This window comes from Manis pentadactyla, chromosome 2 (assembly GCF_030020395.1).
Source record: "Manis pentadactyla isolate mManPen7 chromosome 2, mManPen7.hap1, whole genome shotgun sequence".
Lineage (NCBI taxonomy): Eukaryota > Metazoa > Chordata > Mammalia > Pholidota > Manidae > Manis > Manis pentadactyla.
This window is the reverse complement of record NC_080020.1, coordinates 162,626,351-162,653,458: the sequence shown is the minus strand read 5'-3', so window position 1 is coordinate 162,653,458 and position 27,108 is coordinate 162,626,351. Positions and strand designations below refer to the sequence as shown.

Here is a 27,108-nt window from a genome sequence, read left to right as displayed (position 1 = left end):
GCATATGAGTTAGTAAGTTATTTTACAGAATTTCTGGTCATCGCCAAAACGCACAAGGTCTTAATAAAAAACCAGCTGAAGAGACTTCTTTTTCTTCTTCAGGATACCACAGCTGCCCCTTATGCATTCCAAGATGATCCTTTTCTCATACCAGCATCCTCTGTGGAATCTGTGAGTGTTTTCATGTAACTTTTCTGGTTTTATGTTTTATCCAGCTGGTTTGGGTACACGGTGCATGTAATTCAACTTAGTTATGAAAACCTTTGAAAAGTTCATAAACGTTAATAGATAAGTTGGTAGATTTTCTGAATCTTTTATTACTTTTATTGAAAAGTTTTAGAGATTGGCTATCAAAAAGGTTTTTGATTTTGGTTTTTAATACTTAGAGCTCTTTCATACTGGAGCAATTCACTCAGCTTAAATGCATTGGTTTTATATATTTCAAGCTGTGTGTAAGATGAGACCTGAAGTTATGTAACACTCAGTAGCTGAGGAGGATATATACTACTATGCAATTTAACTTCTAATTAGATTTCCATATATTAGCACATTCCTTTTTTTTTTTTAGGAAAGAAAATAATTCTTGGCTGGGGGCAAGTCTTTGATCTCTTCAGTGTAAATTACATGTAAATACCAATTTATATCTAACTCTTTTTCTTTACATAGCGTTCATTTTTATTGGCCAAGAAGTCTGGGGAGAATGCAGCCAAGTTTATTATTAACTTACATCCCAAATATTTTCAGAAGGACATAGCTGAACCTCATATACCGGTAAGAAGAGATACTTGTGATTTTCAGATAATCCTATATAAAGGTACCTTAAACCAAGCTTTCATGGCTGATACTGAATAGCCATTTTAATGTCCTCAGTGTTTGGGTGAAAAGTCTTCTTTTATAGTCAGTCATTTTTGCTCACAATGTTAACTTTTTTTTTTAACTCCTGTATGTATTTCTTCCTCATTTTCTCTGGGTTTCTTTGATACCACATTCTTAGGTCTTTACCTCTGTTGCTTTTTAGCTTCCTTTAACAGCTTATCTACTTCTTAAGTGTTGGTGTCTGTCTTAGGTTTCCATGCTCAGTCATTTTTCTCTTTTCCTAGCTGCATTCTTCATGCTTCAACAATCTTACACTTCATGTGGCATATTTATATATCTGACCTAGATCTCTTTACTTTGAACTCCAATGTCCTGGTTTCTCATCAGATCATATAAATCTGTCACATCTTATTTGAATCCAAATTGTCCTTCCAGCAACTACTTTGTCCTGTGGTCATGAATAGTGAGCCAGTGCTCAGTGTCTGCTGTCTGTCCAGCATCAGCTTAGTGCTGAGCAAAACCAATGTGCTGTGCCCTCCTGAGTTTATTAGTGGGAGGAGTAACCTCAGACTCCTTGTGCCCCACCTACTCCCCCTCACCCCCCTGCTTCCCAAAACACCCCAAACGCAGCCTCCTGCTTCTCGAGTAGCCATTTCTGTGACAGATCAGGAGGCCAATGTGATAGGTAAAAATACTGAAATCCTGAACTAATGTAGTACCTGTGATGGTCCTTTGTTGGCCCACCCTCTCCCCTTTATGTTTTTCACTAACTGCTGCTTTTTTATGCTTAGCTCAGATTTGTTTGAAGTTTCCATGGGTCCCTTGCCCCCATGGTGGGCAGCACTCACTCCCTCTGAGATCTCTTATTGTCATTTACCATTCACACATGTGTCATAATTATTTTCTTACTTGCTTTCCTATTAGATTATGAGCACCTTGAAGATAGAGAATGACTTTGATCTTTATATCCCCATTGCTTTCCTTCTGTCTGGCATAAGGCAGTAGTCATTCAGTCAGTATTTGCATATAGTAGTGAGTGAGAGGTAAAATAACATACCTTGGTGATACTCAATATTTAAAGTAAAAGAAGCATCAAGGGTAAAAGGTTTCTCCTACCTTTGGAAAACAGGTGTACTCTAACACTTTTTAACCAAGATTGGGAGGAGAAGAGATTAGCAGGGGAAAGTTAGTAAGTTGAAGTTGGGAAACTTACTTTAAAAAGGGATTCTTGAGATACAGGAAAAATATTTGAGTGGTTTTAAATTTTTCTCTCCAAGCTAGGAGGTAGCTAAATAATCTTGATTCAGAGATTAGAGAGGTTTTTGTTTTCTTTTTTATTGCGTACAAAGACACACAAATAGTACCTGGTGCATAAACATGAATTAGAGCAGTTTTACTTTGATTTCTTAGTGGTAAAATTCAGCTATCATTTCACCTGTACCTGTTTGTAGTAACTTTAGCTATCTTGTTTTCCTAGTGCTTAATGCCTGAGTACTTTGAACCTCAGATTGAAGATGTAAGTGAAGCTGCCCTGAAGGAACGGATCAAGCTCAAAAAAGTCAAAGCTTCAGTGGACATGTTTGATCAGCTCTTGCAAGCAGGTGACTGCCATTTAAAGCACTCATAGGACCATGGACGTGGGCCCCAGCCACGTGCTCCTGATGGTAGTGAGTAGAAGTTGCAAGTGTCACCATACTTTACTCTGCTTGATGGCTCTGTTTATGTAGTTAGTAGTTCAACAAGTCATATTTCAAGTTCTGTTTTGGCTTTACCTTAAAAATTTGGGAGAGAGAATTGCAGTTAGTTTACTGTGCTCTTGTGCTGTGTCCCAGGTAAAGAAATTATATAGCCGTTCTGTTTTTGTTTCCATTTTCAACATTAGGCACATACATACTGTATTCAGATTTCCTGTGTTCTTTTTGAAAGACATAAAACAGACCAGAAAGAATATTTAAAAAGGAAAGAGCACCAGACTGGGATCAGAGGCTTGGATACAAATTCTAGTTCTTTAACTAGTTCTTACTCTGTGGCCCTTAAAGAGTCACTTAGTTACTCAGAGCTTCTGTCTCAAATTCTGTGGCTCTGAATTGGATCTGAATGATTCTCCGTGGGAATAAATGTAAGTACATGGGAATGTACTTAGAGTAACACCAAAGCCAGCAGCATTGTTTAAAGTTTGTGGACTCCAGAGTACTATTCAGTGATGTTGGATACAAATCAGCCACAGGAACCATAAAAGAGAGAAAAACTGGACTGAATCACTCAATACAGTCTTCAACACAGGAAACATTTGCAGAAAACTGTTTGATTTGAAAGTTAGGTTATGTAGCCTGTTACAGCATTGGATGTACAAATGAATTGTTGTAGTTTATAATTTCGGGAGACTTTTCCCTCTGCTTGTTGAATATAATATCTGGTAAGTCTGTACTAAAGCTCTTAGTGCTAAGATTTCTCTTCCTCATTTCATACAATGCATGGTGTAGGCACATGCAGGCATTCAGTAAACCTTTCTGAAGTTGATGTGTCAGACCAGTAGCTTAGAGTAACAGAGTGAGCCAGCACACCAGAGGGCATAGAAGGTCTTAACTGTCAGGCCTCTAGTAAGTGCCACACACTTTGCTAGGCATTTCACTCACTTCTACATCTTAAGAATTGTTCTCCTTCATAGTCATTTTATACTGGAAACCAGTTATTAGGTAATTTTTCAGGGCCACACAGTTCTCAGTAAGACCCAGTCAAATTACACTCCATAGCCTGTGTCTTTCCTATTCTGCCATGCTCTCTTTTCTGGGCTTTTAAACTTCCTGATAGGAATTTTTGTTATCAGTGTATTTTCTTTAGGAAAATGCAGTTGCTCTTCTTTCAAAACACTGAATTTTATCTCATACATCATGTTGCCTTCTCTCCCTCTTAATAAGTGTCAAGAAGGGAACATAATGTTTTAAACATCAATTTTTAAAAGCCTACTATAATTAGACATGTATGCTAGTATTTCTAAGCAAGTATTTCCATGAGGGGCTGGATACAAGTGGAATAGTTCTGCTTGCATTTGTAAAAATGGAACTGGGCCAGGGAACTAAGTGGCAATAGTTTGCGGAGTGTTCAGTTTCGGAAAAGATAGTTAAAACCATGAGATCGTTTCTCTGGGGATATGAGTATGTAAAATACATGAGCACAGGGTCAGAATTCATCTTGTATTTTAGTCTTTTCTGTTAAACCACATGGTTAATAGGATTGTTTCTCTCTGTATCTCTGGGTATTTAAATTGACGTGGAGTACATACTCATCCATTGTTAAAGTGTTAGATGAAACTAAATATGTAGCCAAGAAAGCCACACTCATAGAAGAAGGGAGGGATTTTAATTTCATGGGCTTTAGTTCTTTGATGTTTTAAGGTCTCTTTCCCTTTTTTATCTCCTGCCCACAGGAACCAGTGTATCTCTGGAAACAACTAATAGTCTCTTGGATTTATTGTGTTATTACGGTGACCAAGAGCCCTCAGCTGATTACCATTTTCAACAAAGTGAAAAATCAGATTTGGTAATGGCTATTCACAGTGATTTTTAAGGTTTCTTTTATTAGTAATAGCTTCTCAGAGTAAGGCAGGTTCTTGTGCCATGTGTTAGGATGGTAGGGATTTGTTCTGAGGAGTGGTGTGGTGTCAGTAGCTTTGATAAAAAGTAGTGCAGAGGAAGAGACAGATTTAAACAGTTATTTTAATGCTGGTTCCCTTAAAAATATTCTGACCTTGCCTACCACATGTAGGCAAAGCTTTGACCGGAAATGTTTGGGCAGACTCTCTCTTGCTGTTACTTATAGTGATGGTATGATGTGTAACAGACAGGGAAAGGCCCCCTAGCGCAGCCTCCTCAAAAATTCAGAGGACTGAGGATGCTCTGCCAGGTACATAGAGCAATATTGTGCCAAAGGCTGGAGTACTCATACTGGGTCATACCCTCTCAGTCCAAGAGTTCTATTCCCAGAAAAAGATACCCAAGGAAACCTTTGGATCATGGGAAAAAAGATGTGTACATAACATTTCTCATGAGGAATTCATGTTTAAAATTACAAAAATGTTGGAAACAAATTAGACATCCAATAGTAGATAACTAAATTATGGTAGTAGTGTTTTGTGGTGGTTGAGGGTACTAACTAGTGTAGGTCTCCTTATGTATGGAAATAGTCATCATAAGTGAGAAAATATGCTAGACAACAATATAGATTCCATTTTTATAAAAACATGTTTGTATGTGTGAGGAAAAAATCATTGTAAAAATTAATCATTTCTCTCTGAGTGATAGACTAAAAGGGGTTTTTGTTTCTGTGAGTCTTTTCTAATTTTCCTCTACCAAATATGGATTATTTACATCCAGAGTAACAGTCCTTTAAAGTGCATCAGGCAGTAGCTTGCAGTCACACACTGCCTTCCAGAGTATCTTTTACATTCCCTGACCTGGCTGGCCCTCTGCAGAGCCAGCCCTGACCTGTTCAATGCCAACTGAGCCTGTCTTGCACTACGTTAGCCTCACCCCAGAGCTTGATTTATAAATAAAGGGCAAGATGTAGTCTTAAAGTTAATCTTAGCATGGATTAGTGTTAGACATGAATGAGATTCCATTCCAGATACTCTTATCTTCTCTTGTTTTTGCCCTGATGAACAGTATTTCTTTGTGGATCTAGCCAGACCACATGGCCTCTGAGGAAGCAGGCTGCACTGTTAGGATTTCCCATTTCTGTCTGTGCCGAGCTCCATGGGGCACTGGCTTCATCATTTCTTCAGGTTGTCAGTGATTGCTGTAAGGGCCAGCTGTACTTTGATCTTCAACTGAAGAAAGTAATGTTTCTCTAACAAATGCTTACTGGGTTCCCTCTTCGCCTTCTGTGGGAGCTGTATTCCTTTGTTTTTCTGAAGTTTCGTTGGTCTCCTGATTCTTAGTAGTCTAGGAGAATGTATTACATAGTCATCTTTTGTTTTATTTCTGTTGATGATGGTTCACTTCAGGAAGAGGCCCCAGAAGAAAACAGGAAACCTAAGAAGGCTGGCCATCCATTTGGAGTTACTTGGAGGTATGGTGTGCATACTAGAACCTTCTTTGTGGCTCCATATGGTATATGGACTATTCCCCATCACCCACTGAAGAAGATATGATCTTGAAATATTCTAAAATACAATTTTTTTAGTGTGCAATATGCGTCTCACAATTGACACTCATCTGCCTTACAATCCTTTCCACAAGATCTTTACGTCCAACCAGCAGTACGGCATTGACCCTTGATTTTTTCCCCTCCATTTACCTCTCTTGACCTTCATGTGGTGTTGGTTCCTTTGGTAGTTTGTTCAGTAATCCTACCTTGCAGTATATACCTCTAATTCTGAAAGATTTGATATTTTTGTTTCTATCACAATATACAGGTACTAGAATATAGTCTAAATTAAGACTGCTGCCCAGCAAGCAGAAATATTCTGCACTTCCAAACAAAGGGAGTCAACTACTACTTGAGAATTTAAATTAACTGAACAGAACTGCCCAAATGAAAGAAAGATATTTCACATAGATGTCTGGAAAAGGAAAGCTACCAATTACTATCTAAACTCTTTTTTGAAGTGACAAATTAAATAGAGTCAAAGATTAAATTTCTTCAGTAGATTGTAATAATGTCTCAGTGGTTCAGAGCATTTTATGGTACGATCCTGGGTCAAATTCTGATTCTGTCTGATTTCTAAGTAAGAGACAGAATCAAGGTACAGCATAGTTTACATGACATATTACCTTTATTTAGTTATTTTTAAAGCAAGAAGGAGAACAGATAAGCTAGCTAGGCTATGGCATATGTGCAAAGGCTAGAATATAACAGGAGGTTCTGTAGAAACCACTTGTCTGTGGCTGATTCTGGGCAGTTGTATCTGATTGAAGCAGAGTTGGGAAACTTCACTATGTACCCTGTTGTACAGTTTGCTTTCTGTTTAATTGTGAGTATATTTTTTCATAAAAATTTCCTTTTTGATACAGTTCTGCCACTGAACTGCAAAGCCTAAGATAAGCTAAGGTTTCTGAGCTTCAGTTTTTCTCATTTGCAAATGAAAGCCTTATCTCTCTGAATGGTAAGAATTACTTGAAATTATATGCAGAAAGTGCTTGTCACAGTACCTATAACATTGTAAACTCAGTAAATTGTGGTAGCTGTTACTCGTTTTCCATATTTCTCCTAGTTCATATTTATTCTCTTGTGCCTAGAGCAAAAAACAATGCTGAGAGAATTTTTGCTGTAATCCCAGAGAAAAATGCACACTCTTACTGCACAATGATCAGAGGAATGGTGAAGGTAATATTTGTTATATTTCTATGTTTTTTATTTCTACTAAATCAGGGTGTTTGATCCTTAGAGCTATTGACACTGGGGCCACATAATTTGTTGTTGAGTAGCTCTCTGACTTCTACCCACTGCATGCCAGTAGCACATCCTCCCCATCTCCCTGTTGTGACAACTAGAAATGTCCTCAGGCATTACTAGGTGCCATGTGGGAAGCAAACTTGCCCTGGCGGAGGACCACTGCACTAGAGTGTAAGCTTCATGAGAACAAGGACTGTGTCTGTTTTGTTTACTACTCTATTCCTAATCCTTAGAACAGTAGATGTGCAAATATTTCTTAACAGATTTGATGATGATTAATTTTTATCCTTCCCTCTTCCAGCACCGAGCTCCTAGTCAGGCATTAAACTTGTACACTGAATTATTAAACAACAGACTCCATGGTAAGTATGCTTAAAGAATTACCCTCTGTCCATCCTTCCTCCTTTCAAAAATCAAAAAAATAAAAAATAAAAAAAAGATGGTGGCATAGCAGGTGAGAAAGAGGCCTCTTCCCAAAACCACATATAATACAAAAATATAATTAACACAACTAATCCTGAAAGAGCAACAGGAAACAAGGCTGCGCCAGACTGCATACACCTAGAGAAAAGAACAGACCTCACAGAACAGGGTAATGTATCAAAGCCATGATGCAGTGGAACCTAAGTCCTCCCCCCCAACCCCAGCTCACCGGCGGGAGGAAGAGAAACGGAGCAGGAAGGGAGTGGAAGCCTAGGAATGCAGAAAATCCAGCCCTGGAGATCATACATTGCATGGTGCTCTGGAGATAAGTGGTATTAGAAAGCTAACACAGGTAGAATACCTGGAGAGACTGAGATTCCAGCTGATTGTGGAAAACAGGGCTCCACATCCAGCTGCTCTGGGAAAAAGAAAAGTGGGCAGTCTGAGAGACTTCCTAGCAGCGAGAGGGCTGCTAAAGGGGCAAGGATTGCACAGAGCTTCCTGGTCACGAGAAAGGACAGGTGGACTAAGTAGTCTAGGTGCACTCTGCCTAGCATGTTGGGAACTTTAAGGACCTTCAGGTGCTCCACCCCCCTGACTGACTACACAGCTCCAAGGCCCTCCACTGTGATACACAAACTGCTGCGCTGCCTTCTTGCCAGCCCACACCTAGATCCCAAACAGGCAGCCCCTGCTGTAGCATCAGGCCAGCCAGCAGGAAGCCCCACCTATGGCAGCTATAAATGTAAAGCATAGAGGCTTACACCTGTGTGCTCAGCCCACTGGTTCTCGCAGTGGAGACAGGCATAGCAGCCGGGAAGCAGGAAACAGATCTTTCCTATGCTCAGGCACCAGCACTACTCCCCTGCTATTCCCCGACATCACTCCAGGGGCTGAGCAGCTCCAGAGACTAGAGCTCCTGGGCACTAGAGGGCACCACATACAAACACGAAACATCAAAGGAACCTGGTTCAAACCAAAATCCTACAAACACCAGGAAAAGGGTCGAGTGGAACTGAACTCATCAATCTTCCTGAAAGATGTCCAAACAAAAACCATAAACATGCTCATGGGGGTACAGAAAAATATTCAAGAACTCAGAAGAATTTCAGACAGAGATTCAGTCATTAAGGAACATATTATCAGAAATGAAACATAAATGGAGGGATTTAAAAGATTAGATACACTGGAGGAGATGGTAAATGGAATAGAAATTAGCGCAGAGGAATACAAAGAAGCTGAGGCACAGAGAGAAAAAGATGTCTAGGAATGAAAATAAATTGAGAGAACTCTCTAACCAATCCAAATAGGACAATATTTGCATTATAGGGATACCAGAAGAAGAGAAAAAAAGGGAAACTATCTTCGAGGAGGTAATTGCTGAAAACTTACCCAATCAGGGGAAGAAGATAGTCTCTTAGGCCATGGAGGTTCACAGATCCCCAAAACAAGGGACCCAAGGAAGACAACACCAAGACATAAAATAATTAAAATTGCAAAGATTAAGGATAACGACAGACTATTAAAAGCAGCCAGAGAGAAAAAAGGTTACATACAAAGGAAAACCCATGAGGCTATCATCAGACTTCTCAACAGAAATCTTACAGGCCAGAAGGGAGTGGCATGATATATTTAATGCAATGAAGTAAAAGGGCCTTGAACCAAGAGTACTATAGCCAGCAAGATTATCATTTAAATTTGATAAAGGTGGGATTAAACAATTTCCAGAGAAGCAAAAGATGAGAGAATTTACCTCCACAAACTGTTCTCTACAGTGTATTTTGGAGGGGCTGCTATAGATGGTTAAATAGCTGTCACCAGAGGAAATAAAACTATAGTAAAGAAAGTAGAACAATTAATTACTAAGCAGATGTGAAATCAACTACTGCCAAAGTCAGTCAAGGGATATTCAAAGAGTACAGAATATGATACCTAATATATAAAGAATGCAGGAGGAAGAAAAAGGATGAAAAAAGAACCTTTAGATTGTGTTTGTAATAGCATACTAAGTTAAGTTAGACTGTTGGATAACCACAAATCTGAAGCCTGCAATGGCAATACATACAAACCTATCAATAACCACCCTGAATGTAAATGGTCTGAATGCACCAATCAAAAGACATAGAGTCACTGAATGGATAAAAAAAAGACCTGTGTATATACTTTCTACAAGAGACTCACTTCAAACCCAAAGACATACACAGACTAAAAGTGAAGGGACGTAAAAAGATATTTCATGCAACTAATGGGGAGACAAAACCAGGAGTTTCAGTACTCGTATCAGACAAAATAGACTTCAAAACAAAGTCACAAAAGACAAAGAAGGACATTACATAATGATAAAAGGGTCAGTCCAATAAGAAGATATAACCATTATAAATATCTATGCATCCAAATCAGGAGCACCTACCTGTGTAAAACAAATACTATCAGAATTAAAGGGAGAAATAGAATGCAATGCATTCATTTTAGGAGACTTCAACACTCCACTCACTCCAAAGGACAGATCAACGAGACAAAAAGTAAGGAGAGGCACTGAACAACACATTAGAACAGATGGACCTAACAGACACCTACAGAAGACACCACTCAAAAGCAGCAGTATACACATTCTTCTCAAGTACACATGGAACATTTTCAAGAATAGATCATATACTAGGCCACAAAAAGAGCCTCAGTAAATTCAAACAGATTGAAATTGTACCAACCAGCTTCTGAGGTCACAAAGGTATGAAACTAGAAAGAAGTTACTCAAAGAAAATGAGAAAGCTCACAAACACATTGAGGCTTAACATTTTCCTAAGTAGCCAATGGATTAGTGGCCAAATTAAAACAGATCAAGCACTATAAGGAGATAAATGACAAGAATAATTCAACACCGCAAAATCTGTGGGACACAGCAAAGGCCGTGCTAAAAGGGAAGTATATGACAATACAGGCCTACCTCAAGAAAGAACAATCCCACATGAACAGTCTAAATTCACAATGAAACTAGGAAAAGAACAAATGACACCCCAAGTCAGTAGAATGAGGAACATAATAAAGACCAGAGTAGAAATAAATAAAATCGAGAAAAATAAAACAGTAGAATCAATGAAAGCAGGAGCTGGTTCGTTGAGAAAATAAAATACAGAAACCCCTAGCCAGACTTATCAAGGTAAAGAGTCTACACTTACAAACAGAATAAAAAATGAGAAAGGAAAAATCACTATGGACACCACAGAAATGCAAACAACTATTAGAGAATAGTCTGAAAAATTATGTGCTAATTAACTGGATAACCTAGAAAAAATGGACAACTTTCTAGAAAAATACAAACTTCCAAGGCTGACTCAGGGAAAAACAAAGAACAGACCAATTACCAGCAACGAAACTCAATTGGTAGTCAAAAAAACTGCCAAAGAACAAAACCCTGGTCCAGATGGCCTCACTGCTGAATTTTACCAAACGTTTAATGAAGACCTAATGCCCATCCTCCTTAAAGTTCTCCAAAAAATAGAAGAGGAAGGAATACTTCCAAACTCATTCTATGAGGCCAACATCTCTCTAATACCACAACCAGGCAAAGACACCACAAAAAAAGAAAATTACAGACCAATATCCCTGATGAACATAGATGCAGAAATCCCCAACAAAATATTAGCAAACGAAATTCAAAAATACATCAAAAAGATCTTCCATCATGATCAAGTAGGATTTATTCCAGGGATGCAAGAATGGTACAATATTAGAAAATCCAACATCATCCACAAAAATCACATGATCATCACAATAGGTGCCGAAAAAGCATTTGAGAAAATTCAACATCCATTCATGATAAAAACTCTCAACAAAATGGATGTAGACAGCAAGTACCTCAACATAATAAAGGCCATATATGACAAACCCACGGTCAACATCATACTTTACAGTCAGAAGCTGAAAGCTTTTCCTTTAAGATTGGGAACAAGACAAGGATGCCCACTCTCCCAACTTACTCAGCATAGTACTAGAGGTCCTACCCACGGCAATTAGACAACACAAAAAAGGAATCCATATTGGCAAAGAAGAAGTTAAACTGTTCTGTTTGCAGATGACATGATATTGTAGATAAAAAAACCATAAAAGATGAATTCCAAAACTACTAGATCGATTATCTCAATTCAGTAAAGTTGCAGGATACAAAATTAATACACAGAAATCTGTTGGATTCCTATACACCAACAATGGACAAGTAGAGAAATCAGGAAAACAATTCCATTTACAATTGCATCAAAAAGAATAAAATACCTAGGAATAAACCTAACCAAGGAAGTGAAAGACCTATACCTTGAAAACTACAAGACACTCTTGGAGAAATTAAAGGATACCAATAAATGGAAATACATCCCATGCTCATTGATAGGAAGAATTAATATAGTCAAAATGGCCATCCTGCCTAAAGCAATCTACAGATTCAGTGCAATCCCTATCAAAATACCGACAGCATTCTTCAAACGAACTGGAGTAAATAGTTCTGAAATTCATATGGAAACACAAGAGACCCTGAATAGCCAAAGCAATCCTGAGAAGGAAGAATAAATCTGGGGTGGGTGGGGGGAATCACGTTTCCCAACTTCAAGCTCTACTACAAAGCCACAGGAATCAAGACAATTTCATACTGGCACAAGAACAGACCCGTAAACCAATGGAACAGACTAGGAGCCCAGCTATAAACCCAAGCATATATGGTCAATTAATATATGATAAAGGAGCCATGGACATACAGTGGGGAAATAGCCTCTTCAACAAGTGGTGTTGGCAAAACTGGACAACTACATGCTGTAGAATGAAACTGGATGATTGTCTAACCCCATACACAAAAGTAAACTCAAAATGGATCAAAGATGTGAATGCAAGTCATGAAACCATAAAACTTTTAGAAGAAAACATAGGCAAAAATGGTTTGAATATAAACATGAGCCACTTTTTCATGATCACATCTCCTTGGGCAAGGGAAACAAAAGCAAAAATGAACAAGTGGGACTATATCAAACTAAAAAGCTTCTGTACAGCAAAGGACACCATCAGCAGAAAAAATGGCATCCAACCATTATATGGGAGAATATATTTGCAAACAACATATCCAACAAGGGGTTAACATCCAAAATATATAAAGAACTCACAAGCCTCAACAACCCAATATCCCAATTAAAAAATGGTGGAGGATATGACCAGACATGAGCACATGAAAAGATGCTCCACATCACTAATTATCAGGTAAATCTGAATTAAAACCACAGGATATCACTTCACACCAGTTAGGATGACCAGCATCAAAAAGACTAAGAACAACAAATGTTTGGTGAGGATGCAGAGAAAGTGGAACCCTCCTACACTGCCGGTGGTAATGTAAATCAGTTCAATCATTGTGGAAAGCAATATGGAGGTTCCTCAAAAAACCAAAAATAGAAATACCATTTGACTTGGGAATTCCACTCCTAGGAATTTACCCAAGCAATACAAGTTCTCAAACTCAAAAAGACATATGCATCCCTTTTTTATCACAGCACTGTTTACAATAGCCAAGAAATGGGGGCAGCCTAAGGGTCCATCAGTAGCTGAATGGATAAAGAAGAGGTGATACATATACACAAAGGAATACTATTGAGCCATAAGAAAGAAAGAAATCCTACCATTTGCAACAAGATGGATGGAGCTAGAGGGTATTATCCTCAGTGAAATAAGCCAGACAGAGAAAGGCAAGTACCAAATTATTTTCCTCATTTGTGGAGTGTAACAACAAAGGAAAACTGAAGGAACAAAACAGCAGCAGAGTCACAAACTCTGAGAAGTGACTAGCAGTTACCAAACGAGAGGGGTGAGAGGGTGGGAGAAGAGGACTGGTGTGTATTATGATTAGTACACAACATGGGGGGGCGGATCATGGGGAAGACAGTCTAGCACAGAGAAGACAAGTACTGACTTTCATCTTTGATAGAGTGATTGCAATGGGGTTTCGGGGGTACTCCATAATATGGGTGAATGTAGTAGGCACATTGTTTTTCATGTGAAACCTTCACAAGAATGTGTATTAATAATAAAAACTAAAATCTGGAAAAATCTTTGTGAAGGTCTTGCTGCAGTCATTGGCTCACTCCTAATCCTTCCCTGTAGTTTTGTGATTGAAGCAAGAGATTTGGAGAAGAGAGTGGATTTCTGGTTTTGTGGACATGTTGTAATGATGCAGGAACTACTTGTGCATGATCCCTTTGCCTTAAACTGAGCCATTTAGGGATTAATCTTGAAACCCAAATTTTGCTAAAAGTGTTTTCTTCTTTTACAGCTGATGTACATACCTTTAATGCATTGATTGAAGCCACAGCACTGATTGCAAATGAGAAATTTCAGGAAAAATGGAGTAACATATTGGTAAGGAGGAGCCCTCATTTTGTCTTCCAATAGGCCTAAAATGTCTTTTCCTAGAAATACATGGGATGGAGACAGCATTGATTGAGCATTTCATGGCAGCCACTGCTGAGCACTCAGATAGTAGTTACCTGTTTATACCATCTTAGCAACCCTGTAGTTGAAGTAGCCATGTCCAGCATGTGAGAAAAAACAGTTACTTGTCCCAGAGCATACAGCTAGAATTCAGGAAGACCTGCATGGCTTTATTCATTTATTTCTCATAATAGTGTTTTTATTACACAAATACTTACATTTTTCAAAAAATTACCAGGTAAATTTTTAAAAATTGAAGTCACTGGATTTAGGAATATAAACATTTTTTTTTTTGAGAGGGCATCTCTCATATTTATTGATCAAATGGTTGTTAACAACAATAAAACTCTGTATAGGGGACTCAATGCACGATCCTTAATCAACCCCAAGCCTAATTCTCAACAGTCTCCAATCTTCTGAAGCATAATGAACAAGTTCTTACATGGTGAACAAATTCTTACATAGTGAATAAGTTCTTACATGGTGAACAGTGCAAGGGCAGTCATATCACAGAAACTTTTGGTTTCGATCACACATCATGAACTATAAACAATCAAGTCAGATATGATTATTCATTTGATTTATATACTTGATTTATATGTGGATCCCACATTTCTCCCTTACTTTTTTTTTTAAATAAAATGCTGAAGTGGTAGGTAGATGCAAGATAAAGGTAGAAAACATAATTTAGTGCTGTAAGAGGGCAAATGTAGATGATCAGGTCTCTGCCTATAGCCTAAATATTAATCCAAGCTAGACAAGGGCAACAAAACATCCACGGATGCAGAAGATTTCTCTCAAAACAGGGGGGGTGAGGTTCTAAGCCTCACCTCTGTTGATCCCCAATTTCTCACCTGATGGCCCCCCTGTGACTGTGCCTGTCTTAGGTTGTTCCTCCCTTGAGGAATCTTACCCGTCTCTGGCTAACCAGCCATCTTCCGGGGACATACAGGGAAATGTAAAGTTGGTAAGTGAGAGAGAAGCAATATTGTTTGAAAAGATCAGCTTTTTACTTTGCAGATTGATGCCCTGTGCCTTCTATGCCCAGCATTTGTCTTGAGGTATCTTTACCACTTGGAAGAATTACGATACTTGGTAATTTTCGATATGAGGCACGAATTCTACTAAAGGGTTGTAATTAGGAAGGAAGAAGAAAAGCTTTAGAAGTAGCAGACAGAAGAAAACATGGGAAGATTGATTATTTCTTTGACATAATAACTTCTTGTAGAGTAACATAAGCATGTATAGGTTTTAACAAACTACCAATAAAATTGCATACACACATTAACAGAATAGGAATACAGATACATAACAAAAGCAGACCTACAATTACCAGCCATATCCAGTGAAACCGAGAAAACCAGTTAGGTACCCTAGGCATTTGTGAAAACTTATCAATAATATGATGGATATTGTGTAACTGAATTTGAATAGTTTGAGAAAAATCAGACAAATTAAAACAACACATTCCTGGGAACTGTTCACATCCCATATGTTCTTTTAACAGTAGATAGTCTATAGTCACACAATTTTGGAGCACTGCAACTTGCACTTCTCCTAATTCTTGGTTGAGTTCCTACAATATAGATCCAGTCAAATTTGTTGTTTTACTATATCCACTGGCCAGCTTAGATATCTCCTTGTTCATTCCAATGGCAAGTCCAGGAACTGGCGGGATGAATGCAGCTACAACTGCAACAGCGCCAGGGTCTTTGTTGAAGTTTTCTGAAGGTCATCCTCTGGAATGACTCTTCCAGAGGATGTTCATGTTGGAAGTTCTTCGTATCGTATCTTAATTCATTTTCTGGGGAGCCAAATTAGGCTTTGATCCTTTATAAACACAAACAAACCCTTTGCCCACACTTTGATATGACCTTTATACCATTGTGAAGAACCTATTGGAGACCACCACACAGGAACTGCTTTTTTTTTTTTTTAAGAGAAACAAATATTATCAGAAAAATGTACTTCCGTAGCTGATCAACCGACACCCTTTAAAAGATCAAAATTAAGGATATGTAAAGCATGCATTAATCGTTACATTGCAGTTAATTTTATCCTATCAGGGAGTAATCCCCCCCTATTTTTTGTATCATTAATCTACAATTACATGAAGAATATTATGTTTACTAGGCTCTCCGCTACACCAAGTCCCCCCTACAAACCCCATTACAGTCACTGTCCATCAGCATAGCAAAATGTTGTAGAATCACTACTTGTCTTTGTGTTTCACAGCCCTCCCCTTTTCCCCACACCCCACATTGTACATGCTAATCATAATACCCCGTTTCTTCCCTGCCCTTATCCCTCCCTACCCTCCCATTCGCCCCAGTCTATTTCCCTTTGGTAATCATTAGTCCATTCTTGGGTTCTGTGATTTTGCTGCTGTTTTGTTCCTTCAGTTTTTCCTTTGTTCTTATACTCCATGGATGAGTGAAATCATTTGGTATTTGTCTTTCACAGCTTGGCTTATTTCACTGAGCATAATACCCTCTAGCTCCATCCATGTTGTTGCAAATGGTAGGATTTGTTTTCTTCTTATGGCTGAATAATATTCCATTGTGTATATGTACCACCTCTTCTTTATCCATTCATCTACTGATGGACACTTAGGTTGCTTCCATTTCTTGGCCATTGTAAATAGTGCTGCGATAAACATAGGGGTGCATCTCTCTTTTTCAAACTGGAGTGCTGCATTCTTAGGGTAAATTCCTAGGAGTGGAATTCCTGGGTCAAATGGTAAGTCTATTTTGAGCATTTTGAGGAACCTCCATACTGCTTTCCACAATGGTTGAACCAATTTACATTCCCACCGGCACTGTAGGACGGTTCCCCTTTCTCCACAACCTCGCCAACATTTGTTGTTGTTCATCTTTTGGATGGTAGACATCCTTACTGGTGTGAGATGATATCTCATTGTGGTTTCAATTTGCGTTTCTCTGATAACTAGCTATGTGGAGCATCTTTTCATGTGTCTGTTGACCATCTGAATTTCTTTTTTGGAGAACTGTCTGTTAAGCTCCTCTGCCCATTTTTTAATTGTATTATTTACTTTTTGTTTGTTGAGGTGCGTGAGCTCTTTATATATCTTGGATGTCAAGCCTTTATCAGATCTGTCATTTACAAATATATTCTCCCATACTGTAGGGTACCTTTTTGTTCTATTGATGGTGTCTTTTGCTGTACAGAAACTTTTCAGCTTGATATAGTCCCACTTGTTCATTTTTGCTTTTGTTTTCCTTGCTTGGGGAGATATGTTCATGAAGAAGTTGCTAATGTTTATGTCCAAGAGATTTTTGCCTATGTTTTTGTCTAAGAGTTTTATGGTTTCATGACTTACATTCAGGTCTTTGATCCATTTCGAATTTACTTTTGTGTATGGGGTTAGACATTGGTCCAGTTTCATTCTCTTATATGTAGCTGTCCAGTTTTGCCAGCACCATCTGTTGAAGAGACTGTCATTTCCCCATTGTATGTCCATGGCTCCTTTATCGTATATTAATTGACCATATATGTTTGGGTTAATATCTGGCGTCTCTAATCTGTTCCACTGGTCTATGGCTCTGTTCTTATGCCAGTACCAAATTGTCTTGATTACTATGGCTTTGTAGTAGAGCTTGAAGTTGGGGAGTGAGATCCCCCCACCTTTATTCTTCCTTCTCGGGATTGCTTTGGCTATTCGGGATCTTTGGTGTTTCCATATGAATTTTTGAACTATTTGTTCCAGTTCGTTGAAGAATGTTGTTGGTAATTTGATAGGGATTGCATCAAATCTGTATATTGCTTTGGGCAGGATGGCCATTTTGACAATATTAATTCTTCCTAGCCACGAGCATGGGATGAGTTTCCATCTGTTAGTGTCCCCTTTAATTTCTCTTAAGAGTGACTTGTAGTTTTCAGAGTATAAGTCTTTCACTTCTTTGGGTAGGTTTATTCCTAGGTATTTTATTTTTCTTGATGCAATTGTGAATGGAGTTGTTTTCCTGATTTCTCTTTCTGTTGGTTCATTGTTAGTGTATAGGAAAGCCACAGATTTCTGTGTGTTGATTTTGTGTCCTGCAACTTTGCTGTATTCCGATATCAGTTCTAGTAGTTTTGGGGTGGAGTCTTTAGGGTTTTTTATGTACAGTATCATGTCATCTGCAAATAGTGACAGTTTAACTTCTTCTTTACCAATCTGGATTCCTTGTATTTCTTTGTTTTGTCTAATTGCCATGGCTAGGACCTCCAGTACTATGTTAAATAACAGTGGGGAGACTGGGCATCCCTGTCTTGTTCCCGATCACAGAGGAAAAGCTTTCAGCTTCTCGCTGTTCAGTATGATGTTGGCTTTGGGTTTATCATATATGGCCTTTATTATGTTGAGGTACTTGCCCTCTGTACCCATTTTGCTGGGAGTTTTTATCATGAATGGATGTTGAATTTTGTCAAATGCTTTTTCAGCATCTATGGAGATGATCATGTGGTTTTTGTCTTTCTTTTAGTTGATGTGGTGGATGATGTTAATGGATTTTTGAATGTTGTACCATCCTTGCATCCCTGGGATGAATCCCACTTGGTCAAGGTGTATGATCCTTTTGATATATTTTTGAATTCGGTTTGCTAATATTTTATTGAGTATTTTTGCATCTACATTCATCAGGGATATTGGTCTGTAATTTTCTTTTTTTGTGGGGTCTTTGCCTGGTTTTGGTATTAGTGTGATATTGGCTTCATAGAATGAGTTTGGGAGTATTCCCTCCTCTCCTATTTTTTGGAAAACTTTAATGGGTATTGTGTCTTCTCTGTATGTCTGATAAAATTCCAAGGTAAATCCATCTGGCCTGGGGGTTTTGTTCTTGGGTAGTTTTTTGATTACCACTTCAATTTCTTTGCTCGTAATTGGTTTGTTTAACTTTTGTGTTTCTTCCTTGGTCAGTCTTGGAAGGTTGTATTTTTATATGAAGTTGTCCATTTCTTCTAGGTTTTCCAGCTTGTTAGCATATAGGTTTTCATAATAGTCCTTAATAATTCTTTGTATTTCTGTGCAGTCTGTTGTGATTTTTCCATTCTCATTTCTGATTCTGTTGATGTGTGTTGATTCTCTTTTTCTCTTAATAAGTTTGGCTAGAGGCTTATCTATTTTGTTTATTTTCTCAAAGAACCAGCTCTTGGTTTCATTGATTTTTTTCTTGTTTTGTTTTATTCTTCTCAATTTTGTTTATTTCTTCTCTGATCTTTATTATGTCCCTCCTTCTGCTGACTTTAGGCCTCATTTGTTCTTCTTTTTCCAGTTTCCATAATTGTGATGTTAGACTATTCATTTGGGATTGTTCTTCCTTCTTTAACAGTGCCTGGATTGTTATATACTTTCCTCTTAAGACTGCTTTCGCTGCATCCCACCGAAGTTGGGGCTTTGTGTTGTTGTTGTCATTTGTTTCCATATATTCCTTGATCTCTATTTTAATTTGTTCCTTGATCCATTGATTATTTAGGAGCGTGTTGTTAAGCCTCCATGTGTTTGTGAGCCTTTTTTTTTCTTTGTAGAATTTATTTCTAGTTTCATACCTTTGTGGTCTGAAAAGTTGGTTAGTAGAATTTCAGTCTTTTGGAATTTACTGAGGCTCTTTTTGTGAGCTAGTATGTGGTCTATTCTGGAGAATGTTCCATGTGCACTTGAGAAGAATGTGTATCCTGTTGCTTTTGGATGTAGAGTTCTGTAGATGTCTATTATGTCCATCTGTTCTAGTGTGTTGTTTAGTGCCTCCGTGTCCTTACTTATTTTCTGTCCAATGGATCTATCCTTTGTGGTGAGTAGCATGTTGAAGTCTCCTAAAATGAATGCATTGCATTCTATTTCCTCCTTTAGTTCTGTTAGTGTTTGTTTCACATATGCTAGTGCTCCTGTGTTGGGTGCATATATATTTATAATGGTTATATCCTCTTGTTGGACTGAGCCCTTTATCATTATGTAATGTCCTTCTTTATCTCTTGTTACTGTCTCTGTTTTGAAGTCTATTTTGTCTGATACTAGTATTGCAACCCCAGCTTCCTTCTCTCTGGTGTTTGCTTGAAATATGTTTTTCCATCCCTTGACTTTTAGTCTCTGCGTGTCTTTGGGTTTGAGGTGAGTTTCTTGTAAGCAGCATATAGATGGGTCTTGCTTTTTTTATCCATTCTATTACTCTGTGTCTTTTGATTGGTGCATTCAGTCCATTTACATTTATTGTGACTATTGAAAGATATGTACTTATTGCCATTGCAGGCTTTAGATTCGTGGTTGCCAAAGGTTCAAGGTTAGCTTCTTTAGTATCTTACTACCTGACTTAGCTCGCTTATTGAACTGTTATATACACTGTCTGGAGATTCTTTTCTTCTCTCCCTTCTTATTCCTCCTCCTCCATTCCTTATATGTTGGTTGTTTTATTCTGTGCTCTTTCGTGTTTCCTTTAACTGCTTTTTGTGGGTAGTTGATATTATTTTTTACCTTTAGTTAGTATTTGGTTGGTTTGCTTTCTTTGCTGTGATTTTATTTTCTCTGGTGACATCTGTTTAGTTTTAGGAGTGCTCCCGTGTAGTATAGTCCCTCTAGAATATCCTGTAGAGGTGGTTTGTGGGAAGCAAATTCCCTCAACTTTTGCTTGTCTGGGAATTGTTTAATCCCTCCTTCCTATTTAAATGATAATCGTGCTGGATACAGTATTCTTGGTTCAAGGCACTCCTGTTTCATTGCATTAAATATATCATGCCATTCTCTTCTGGCCTGTAAGGTTTCTGCTGAGAAGTCTGATGATAGCCTGATGGGTTTTCCTTTATAGGTGACCTTTTTGTTCTCTCTAGCTGCCTTTAAAACTGTCCTTGTCCTTGATCTTTGCCATTTTAATTATTATGTGTCTTGGTGTTGTCCTCCTTGGGTCCTTTCTGTTGGGAGTTCTGTGTATTTCCGTGGTCTGATCAATTATTTCCTCCCCCAGTTTGGGGAAGTTTTCAGCAATTATTTCTTCAAAAACACTTTCTATCCCTTTCTCTCTCTCTTCTTCTTCTGGTACCCCTATAATGCAGATATTGTTCCTTTTGGATTGGTCACACAGTTCTCTTAATATTGTTTCATTCCTGTAGATCCTTTTATCTCTCTCTATGTCAGCTTCTATGCGTTCCTGTTCTCTGGTTTCAATTTCATCAATGGCCTCTTGCATCCTATCCATTCTGCTTATAAACCCTTCCAGAGTTTGTTTCATTTCTGTAATCTCCTTCCTGGCATCTGTGATCTCCCTCCGGACTTCATCCCATATCTCTTGCGTATTTCTCTGCATCTCTGTCAGCATGTTTATGATTTTTATTTTGAATTCTTTGTCAGGAAGACTGGTTAGGTCTGTCTCCTTCTCTGGTGTTGTCTCTGTGATCTTTGTCTGCCTGTAGCTTTGCCTTTTCATGGTGATAGGAATAGTTTGCAGAGCTGGGACGAGTGACGGCTGGAAGAACTTCCCTTCTTGTTGGTTTGTGGCCCTCCTCTCCTGGGAGAACAGCGACCTCTAGTGGCTTGTGCTGGGCAGCTGCGCACAGACAGGGCTTCTGCTTCCTGCCGGGCTGCTATGGAGTTTATCTCCGCTGTTGCTATGGGCGTGGCCTGGCTCGGCCCGGTGCTCCAAAGTGATGGAGTCACGTTGGAGGGAGAGCCGCTGGGAGGCTATTTATCTCCGTAAGGGGCCTCCATGCTGCCTGCATCGCAGGGGATTAGGGTACCGAGAGATCCCCAGATTCTCTACCTCTGGATTAAGTGTCCCGCCCTGTCCCTTTAAGACTTCCAAAAAGCACCCGCCAAAACAAAACGACCACAAAGAAAACAAAAAAATTTTTTTTTATTAAAAAAAATAAAATAAATAAAAAATGGCTGCTCGTTTTTCTTTTTTCTCCAGCGCCAGCCTCAGGCATCTGCTCACCGGTCTTGCTGCCCTGTTTCCCTAATATTGGGGTCCCTATCCCTTTAAGACTTCCAAAAGGCGCTCACCAAAATAAAACAGAAAAAACAAAAAAAATGGCCGCTCGCTTTTCTAATGTCCTCCGGCGCCAGGCCTCTGGTACCCTCTCACCATTCTTGCTGCCCTGTTTCCCTAGTATCCAGGGCCCCGCATGCACTGTGTCTGCACTCTTGTCCGGATGGCTGGGGCTGGGTGTTCGGCAGTCCTGGGCTCCCTCTCCCTCCCGCTCTGCCTGCTCTTCTCCCGCCGGGAGCTGGGGGGAGGGGCGCTCGGGTCCCGCCGGGCCAGGGCTTGTATCTTACTACCTTTAGGAGGCACTGCGTTCTCGCAGGTGTGGATGTGGTCTGGATGTTGTCCTGTGTCCTCTCGTCTTTATTCTAGGAAGAGTTGTCTTTGTTATATTTTCATAGATATATGTTGTTTTGGGAGATTTCCGCTGCTCTACTCACGCCGCCATCTTGGCTTCACCCCTGATAATTCTTAAATTAGTGATGTAGTCACTAACCTGTTGTAGACATATCCAGAGTCTTTTTTAGTATATAATAGTTTATTGGACAAAATCTCTACCCAGGCATAAAAAAGATTTAATTGGTTTTGATTCACCTAGGAACTGCTGAAGCAGATGGTTGCACAGAAGGTGAAACCAAATCTACAGACTTTTAATACCATTCTGAAATGTCTCCAAAGATTTCATTTATTTGCAAAATTGCCAGCCTTACAGACCTTACGTGAAATGAAAGCCATCGGTATAGGTGAGTATGTGTTCTGTTGTCCCTCCCTGCAGCCTGAGATGATGCTCACCAGAGGTTTCAGATCCAGACAAGCAGAAAAGGGACTAGGCTTTATTTGCCATTTACATAACACATTGGGAATTTCCTTTCCACCATTTCGCACACTTACTCACATGTATTTACTATGGTTGGAGCGCCTTTTTGTTCTTTATAGCAAACTACAATATTCTTTCAGTATTTTAGGTACTCTTGTATGGATCTCTTGATTCTGAGGAGAATTGTTTGGTTAGAGTTAGCTAGTTTTAGATCTTCATGATATATGCTGGCATAATTAGGTATTTGAAACCAAGTGTGTGCTGTTCAGTAACTAATTTATTGAAGGGTATTTTGGGAATCAATTCTCTTCAGTATGCTTTAGTATTCATAAGTGAAGAACGATACAGTTGCATTAGCTATAACATTAGTAATAGGTGTCTGGACTTTTCTAAAAATGGTTCAATCTTTATGATACCTTCCTGCCTTTACATTAATCAGATGAGCTGGGCGATGTGTTTGCTTAAGGAACAGAAGTATATATATCATCTCTTACTTAAATATGAATATCAGTATGTTATATAGTTAGTGTGCGTCAGTAAGCTATTATTATGAACAATGTGTTTGACTTACTTTCTTTCTTATTTTTTTCTATCCACCTGATAATTTGAGAACCCTCGCTTGCAACTTATCACTACATTATTCAGCTGTTCTGTCATAATGGTATGTATAATGTTGTTGCGTTAATTAATGTATGAAGTTGACCCAGCTCCCTTAAGTTTCTGTGATGAGTAGTTGTAGGCTACCTTCACTGCCTATCAATTAAGAATAGGGGATTCACAAAATACCATTGTCTACAGCCCGAGCAAAAACTTACTCCCTAGGATAGGAAGCTTGTTTGAGATGTAAAACTTGAGCTGGAGTGGAGGGAGGTCGTTAGCTGTATTAACAGTGCGGCAGGGGCGGTTAGAAGTGAGGCAGAAGCTGCTTCACTTTAGAGTTCCTTCTGCTCTCTTCGACTGCACAGTCCTATAAAGTTGCCTCTAACCACACATGGCTCCGTAGTGAAAATTAAATGTAAAATTCCTGCACTGCTTTCTGGTACTCAGCAGGGACCTGTGGCTGCCTGCACCTCTATTCAGTGATGCAGACACAGAAGCTTGCCATCTCTGCAGGAAGCTGTTGGATAGTGCTGCTCCACAGAACCTTATTTTGAAGCCTCTTGGAGGAACCTCGAGGGCCCATTTGTTGCCTACTTTTAGGTCAGCCAGTCCCTGATGGAGTTGTGCTCTGCTGAATGAACTTGAGAGCAAGGCACACTTGAGTTGAATTTTTACGTTGACTATTTACCAGCTGTGTGAAAAGGGACTTGATGTCTTTCCTGACTAATGGCCTCAGGGTGTAATGATTAAATGAAGTACACACAGTGTCTTATCCCGTGTTAGAAAGGCACATAGCAGGCACTCAGCAGTCTGCTGGTTCTTACCCATTTGTCCCAACCTGAGAAAGCACCCCTGGGTTCCGAAATGACAATTCTAGTCTGTGGGAAAGTTGGGGTTCCTATTGCCAGGATCCTCACTGAACTTAAACCACCTGATGATGTAACTAGCTTGTTGGTAGGCTACCGCTTCCACACCTTCAGGCAATAAGCCATTATTTTGCTATGTAGAAAGCTCGGCCCACTGGGGCAGAGGCAAAGATGCTAGTGCTCGACCTACTGCCAGAGAACAGGCCAGGTAGTAAACCCTTTCACCCCAAGAACATTTTGCTGTCAATTTCTTTGGTCACATTGAATCCATAGGGAATTTGCCTGGAGTTGAAACCCATTGGCAAGACAATTGGCGAAAGTCAGCAGAGTTCACTGTTGACCAAGGAAAAAGAAAAGCTGCCCTTATGGGAGGGGTGCTTCAGTGGGCTGCCCCTGTGAATAGGGAAAGAGTGGGTCGTCCCCCAATGGGTATGTGGTCTGAGGTGGCTGGCCTCCTAGAGGACTGGGCCCCACCCCAGGACTGGAGGCAAGTGGAGGTGACACCTGAGGAGTAGGGGTGGCCCTTGGTATAGTAAGCAGATCTTTGAGAAGCAGAGTGCCAGTGAGGCAGCGGGGACTGTGAGTTGGCTGCTTCTCACAGTATTAGAAAGTCTACAGAGGAGACCCAAGAAATGGCGGCACGAGAACACAAGCTGCAAACTTCTGTGGATTCCCTGAGAAGGGAAATGGCATTGATGCGAGAGGAGGTGGCATGAGAACGCCAGCTGCAAACTCTGGATTCCCTGAAGAAAGAGATGGCATTGATACGAGAGCACTGGCAGCAAGGTGCCATTGGATACAAGACAGCAGCGCTGCCAGGTGTTCTGAAGGAGGAAGAGGCCATCAAGGAAAAAGACGAACTCCTGAAGCAAGCACAGGCGGAGGTGGTAGGAGAACGTCAGCTGCGAAGCATTGAGCTGAAGGTAAAAGACCTGAAGACAGAGGTAGCATTGCTGCGAGGCACAGTAGAAAAGGTAAAGGTTGTAGCAGAGGAGGCATTCGGGGGAGGGGAGATAAAGGTGCCATCAGCCCCAGAAATGGAGGAGCTGGGGAAGGATGAAGGGGTGGTGCCAGAGGCACTGGCACCTCCTGTATTGAAAGCTCGCCCAGTGGTTGTAAAGAAAATAAAGACCCCGCAGTTGAACGTTCCCCAAGGAGAGGAGCAGCCCCCTCCCCAGGTCGTGGAGCGCTCTATGGTCCGCCCATATACTCAGGCTGAGCCGGTGGATTTGGGCTCCAGGTTTAGGCAGAAGCCCTCAGAGTCTATATCAGCTTGGCTCCTGCATCTGTGGGACTTAGGGGTGGGTGGAATTGTTCTGTAGGAATCAGAGATGGGAAAGCTGTCTTCCCTGACAGTGCAGCCTGCCTTGAGGCAGCGATTACAAAATGCACATCAGACCCCAGGGAGTCACTCCCTCCTCGATTGGCTTACGGCTGCACTTTGTGCTGTGTGGCCCAATCTGGGTGATCTACCATCCACTCCTATTAGATGGCAGACATATGCTGAACTCCAACAGGTGCTATGAGAGCCAGGCATAAGAAATGCCATCTATATTCCAGAGAATTATGGCCCAGAAGAAGAGAATTATGGGATGAGACATGTGCATCTGCCTTTACTACAGCAAAACGGGCAGTCAAGGCCATGCAGGCCTTGAGTGTGATAGACCCATCAAGGCCCTGTGAGCTGGACATTCATGTCACTGAAGACGGTTATGGCTGGGGTCTCTGGCAGCAGCTTGAATGAACATGCCAACCCGTTGGATTCTAGTCACAACTCTGGAAAGGGGCAGAGTTACAATACACTTTGATAGAAAAACAACTGGCTGCCATGTATCACGCCTTGCTGGCTACAGAACTCATCACTGGAATGGCCCCGATAAAGGTAATAACCATCTATCCCATCTTGGGGTGGGTACAAGACTGGACCCAAAAGCCATGGAGTGGTGTGGCACAAACACCCACACTAGCCAAGTGGGGTGCTTACCTACAGCAGTGTAGTGCCCTCTCTAGTAGCCCCTTGAATGAAGAACTCCCAATGCTTATTGGGGCCAGTGACATATACTAGTGAAAAGCAGGAAGAACTTGCTTTTGAGCCATTAGTAGCAGAGAGTCCGTATCGGGAGGGAAGAGCCCCTATACCTGAAGATGCATGGTACATAGATGGCTCCAGCCGTGTGCAGCCCCCAAAATGGAGGGTCATAGCTTTCCATCCTAAGACTGAGACAATATGGATGGAAGATGGTGAGGGGGAGAGCAGCCAATGGGCAGAGTTAAGAGCTGTGTAGCTTGTGATCAGACAGGAGCCCTCCCCTGTAGTTGTCTGCATTGACAGCTGGGCTGTCTATCGGGGCTTAACCCTGTGGCTGCCAACCTGGTACTATGCCAACTGGCTGGTTGGTCACCGACCCCTTTGGGGGCAAGAATTATGGCAAGACTTATGGGCCTGTGGTCAGACCTAAATAATTACAGTATACCATGTGACCGGTCATTTGCCACTGGCATCCCCAGGAAATGATGAGGCAAATAAATTGGCCCAGATACGTTAGAAGGAAAGTCTTTCTCTGATGTACCCCAATGGCTATATCAGCGTTTGTTGCATGCGGGGCAAAAGACAATGTGGGCTGTAGCCCGTCGGTGGGGCTTGCCTTTGACCTTCGAAGAAGTTAGTAGAGCCTGGCAGGAGTGTGTCGTGTGCTCCAAAAGGGACTTACACCAAGTTCCACAGCAACATGGGACAATAGCTAAGGAGCCTATACCCCTTGTC

At 40.3% G+C, this 27,108-nt stretch overlaps 1 protein-coding gene across 1 annotated transcript in view; it reads left to right on the top strand.

Annotated features, from left to right (window-relative positions):
• Positions 1 to 27,108, top strand: part of PTCD3 (pentatricopeptide repeat domain 3) — a 45,963-nt gene that overhangs the window by 7,683 nt on the left and 11,172 nt on the right. Inside the window, exons 5-14 of the mRNA XM_036931170.2 lie at positions 103 to 171; positions 667 to 771; positions 2,294 to 2,417; positions 4,244 to 4,356; positions 5,819 to 5,883; positions 7,053 to 7,140; positions 7,511 to 7,571; positions 13,937 to 14,022; positions 22,660 to 22,804; positions 23,489 to 23,539. Of these exons, the coding sequence (XP_036787065.2) occupies positions 103 to 171; positions 667 to 771; positions 2,294 to 2,417; positions 4,244 to 4,356; positions 5,819 to 5,883; positions 7,053 to 7,140; positions 7,511 to 7,571; positions 13,937 to 14,022; positions 22,660 to 22,804; positions 23,489 to 23,539 (907 nt within the window). The remainder of the gene's footprint in view (positions 1 to 102; positions 172 to 666; positions 772 to 2,293; positions 2,418 to 4,243; positions 4,357 to 5,818; positions 5,884 to 7,052; positions 7,141 to 7,510; positions 7,572 to 13,936; positions 14,023 to 22,659; positions 22,805 to 23,488; positions 23,540 to 27,108) is intronic.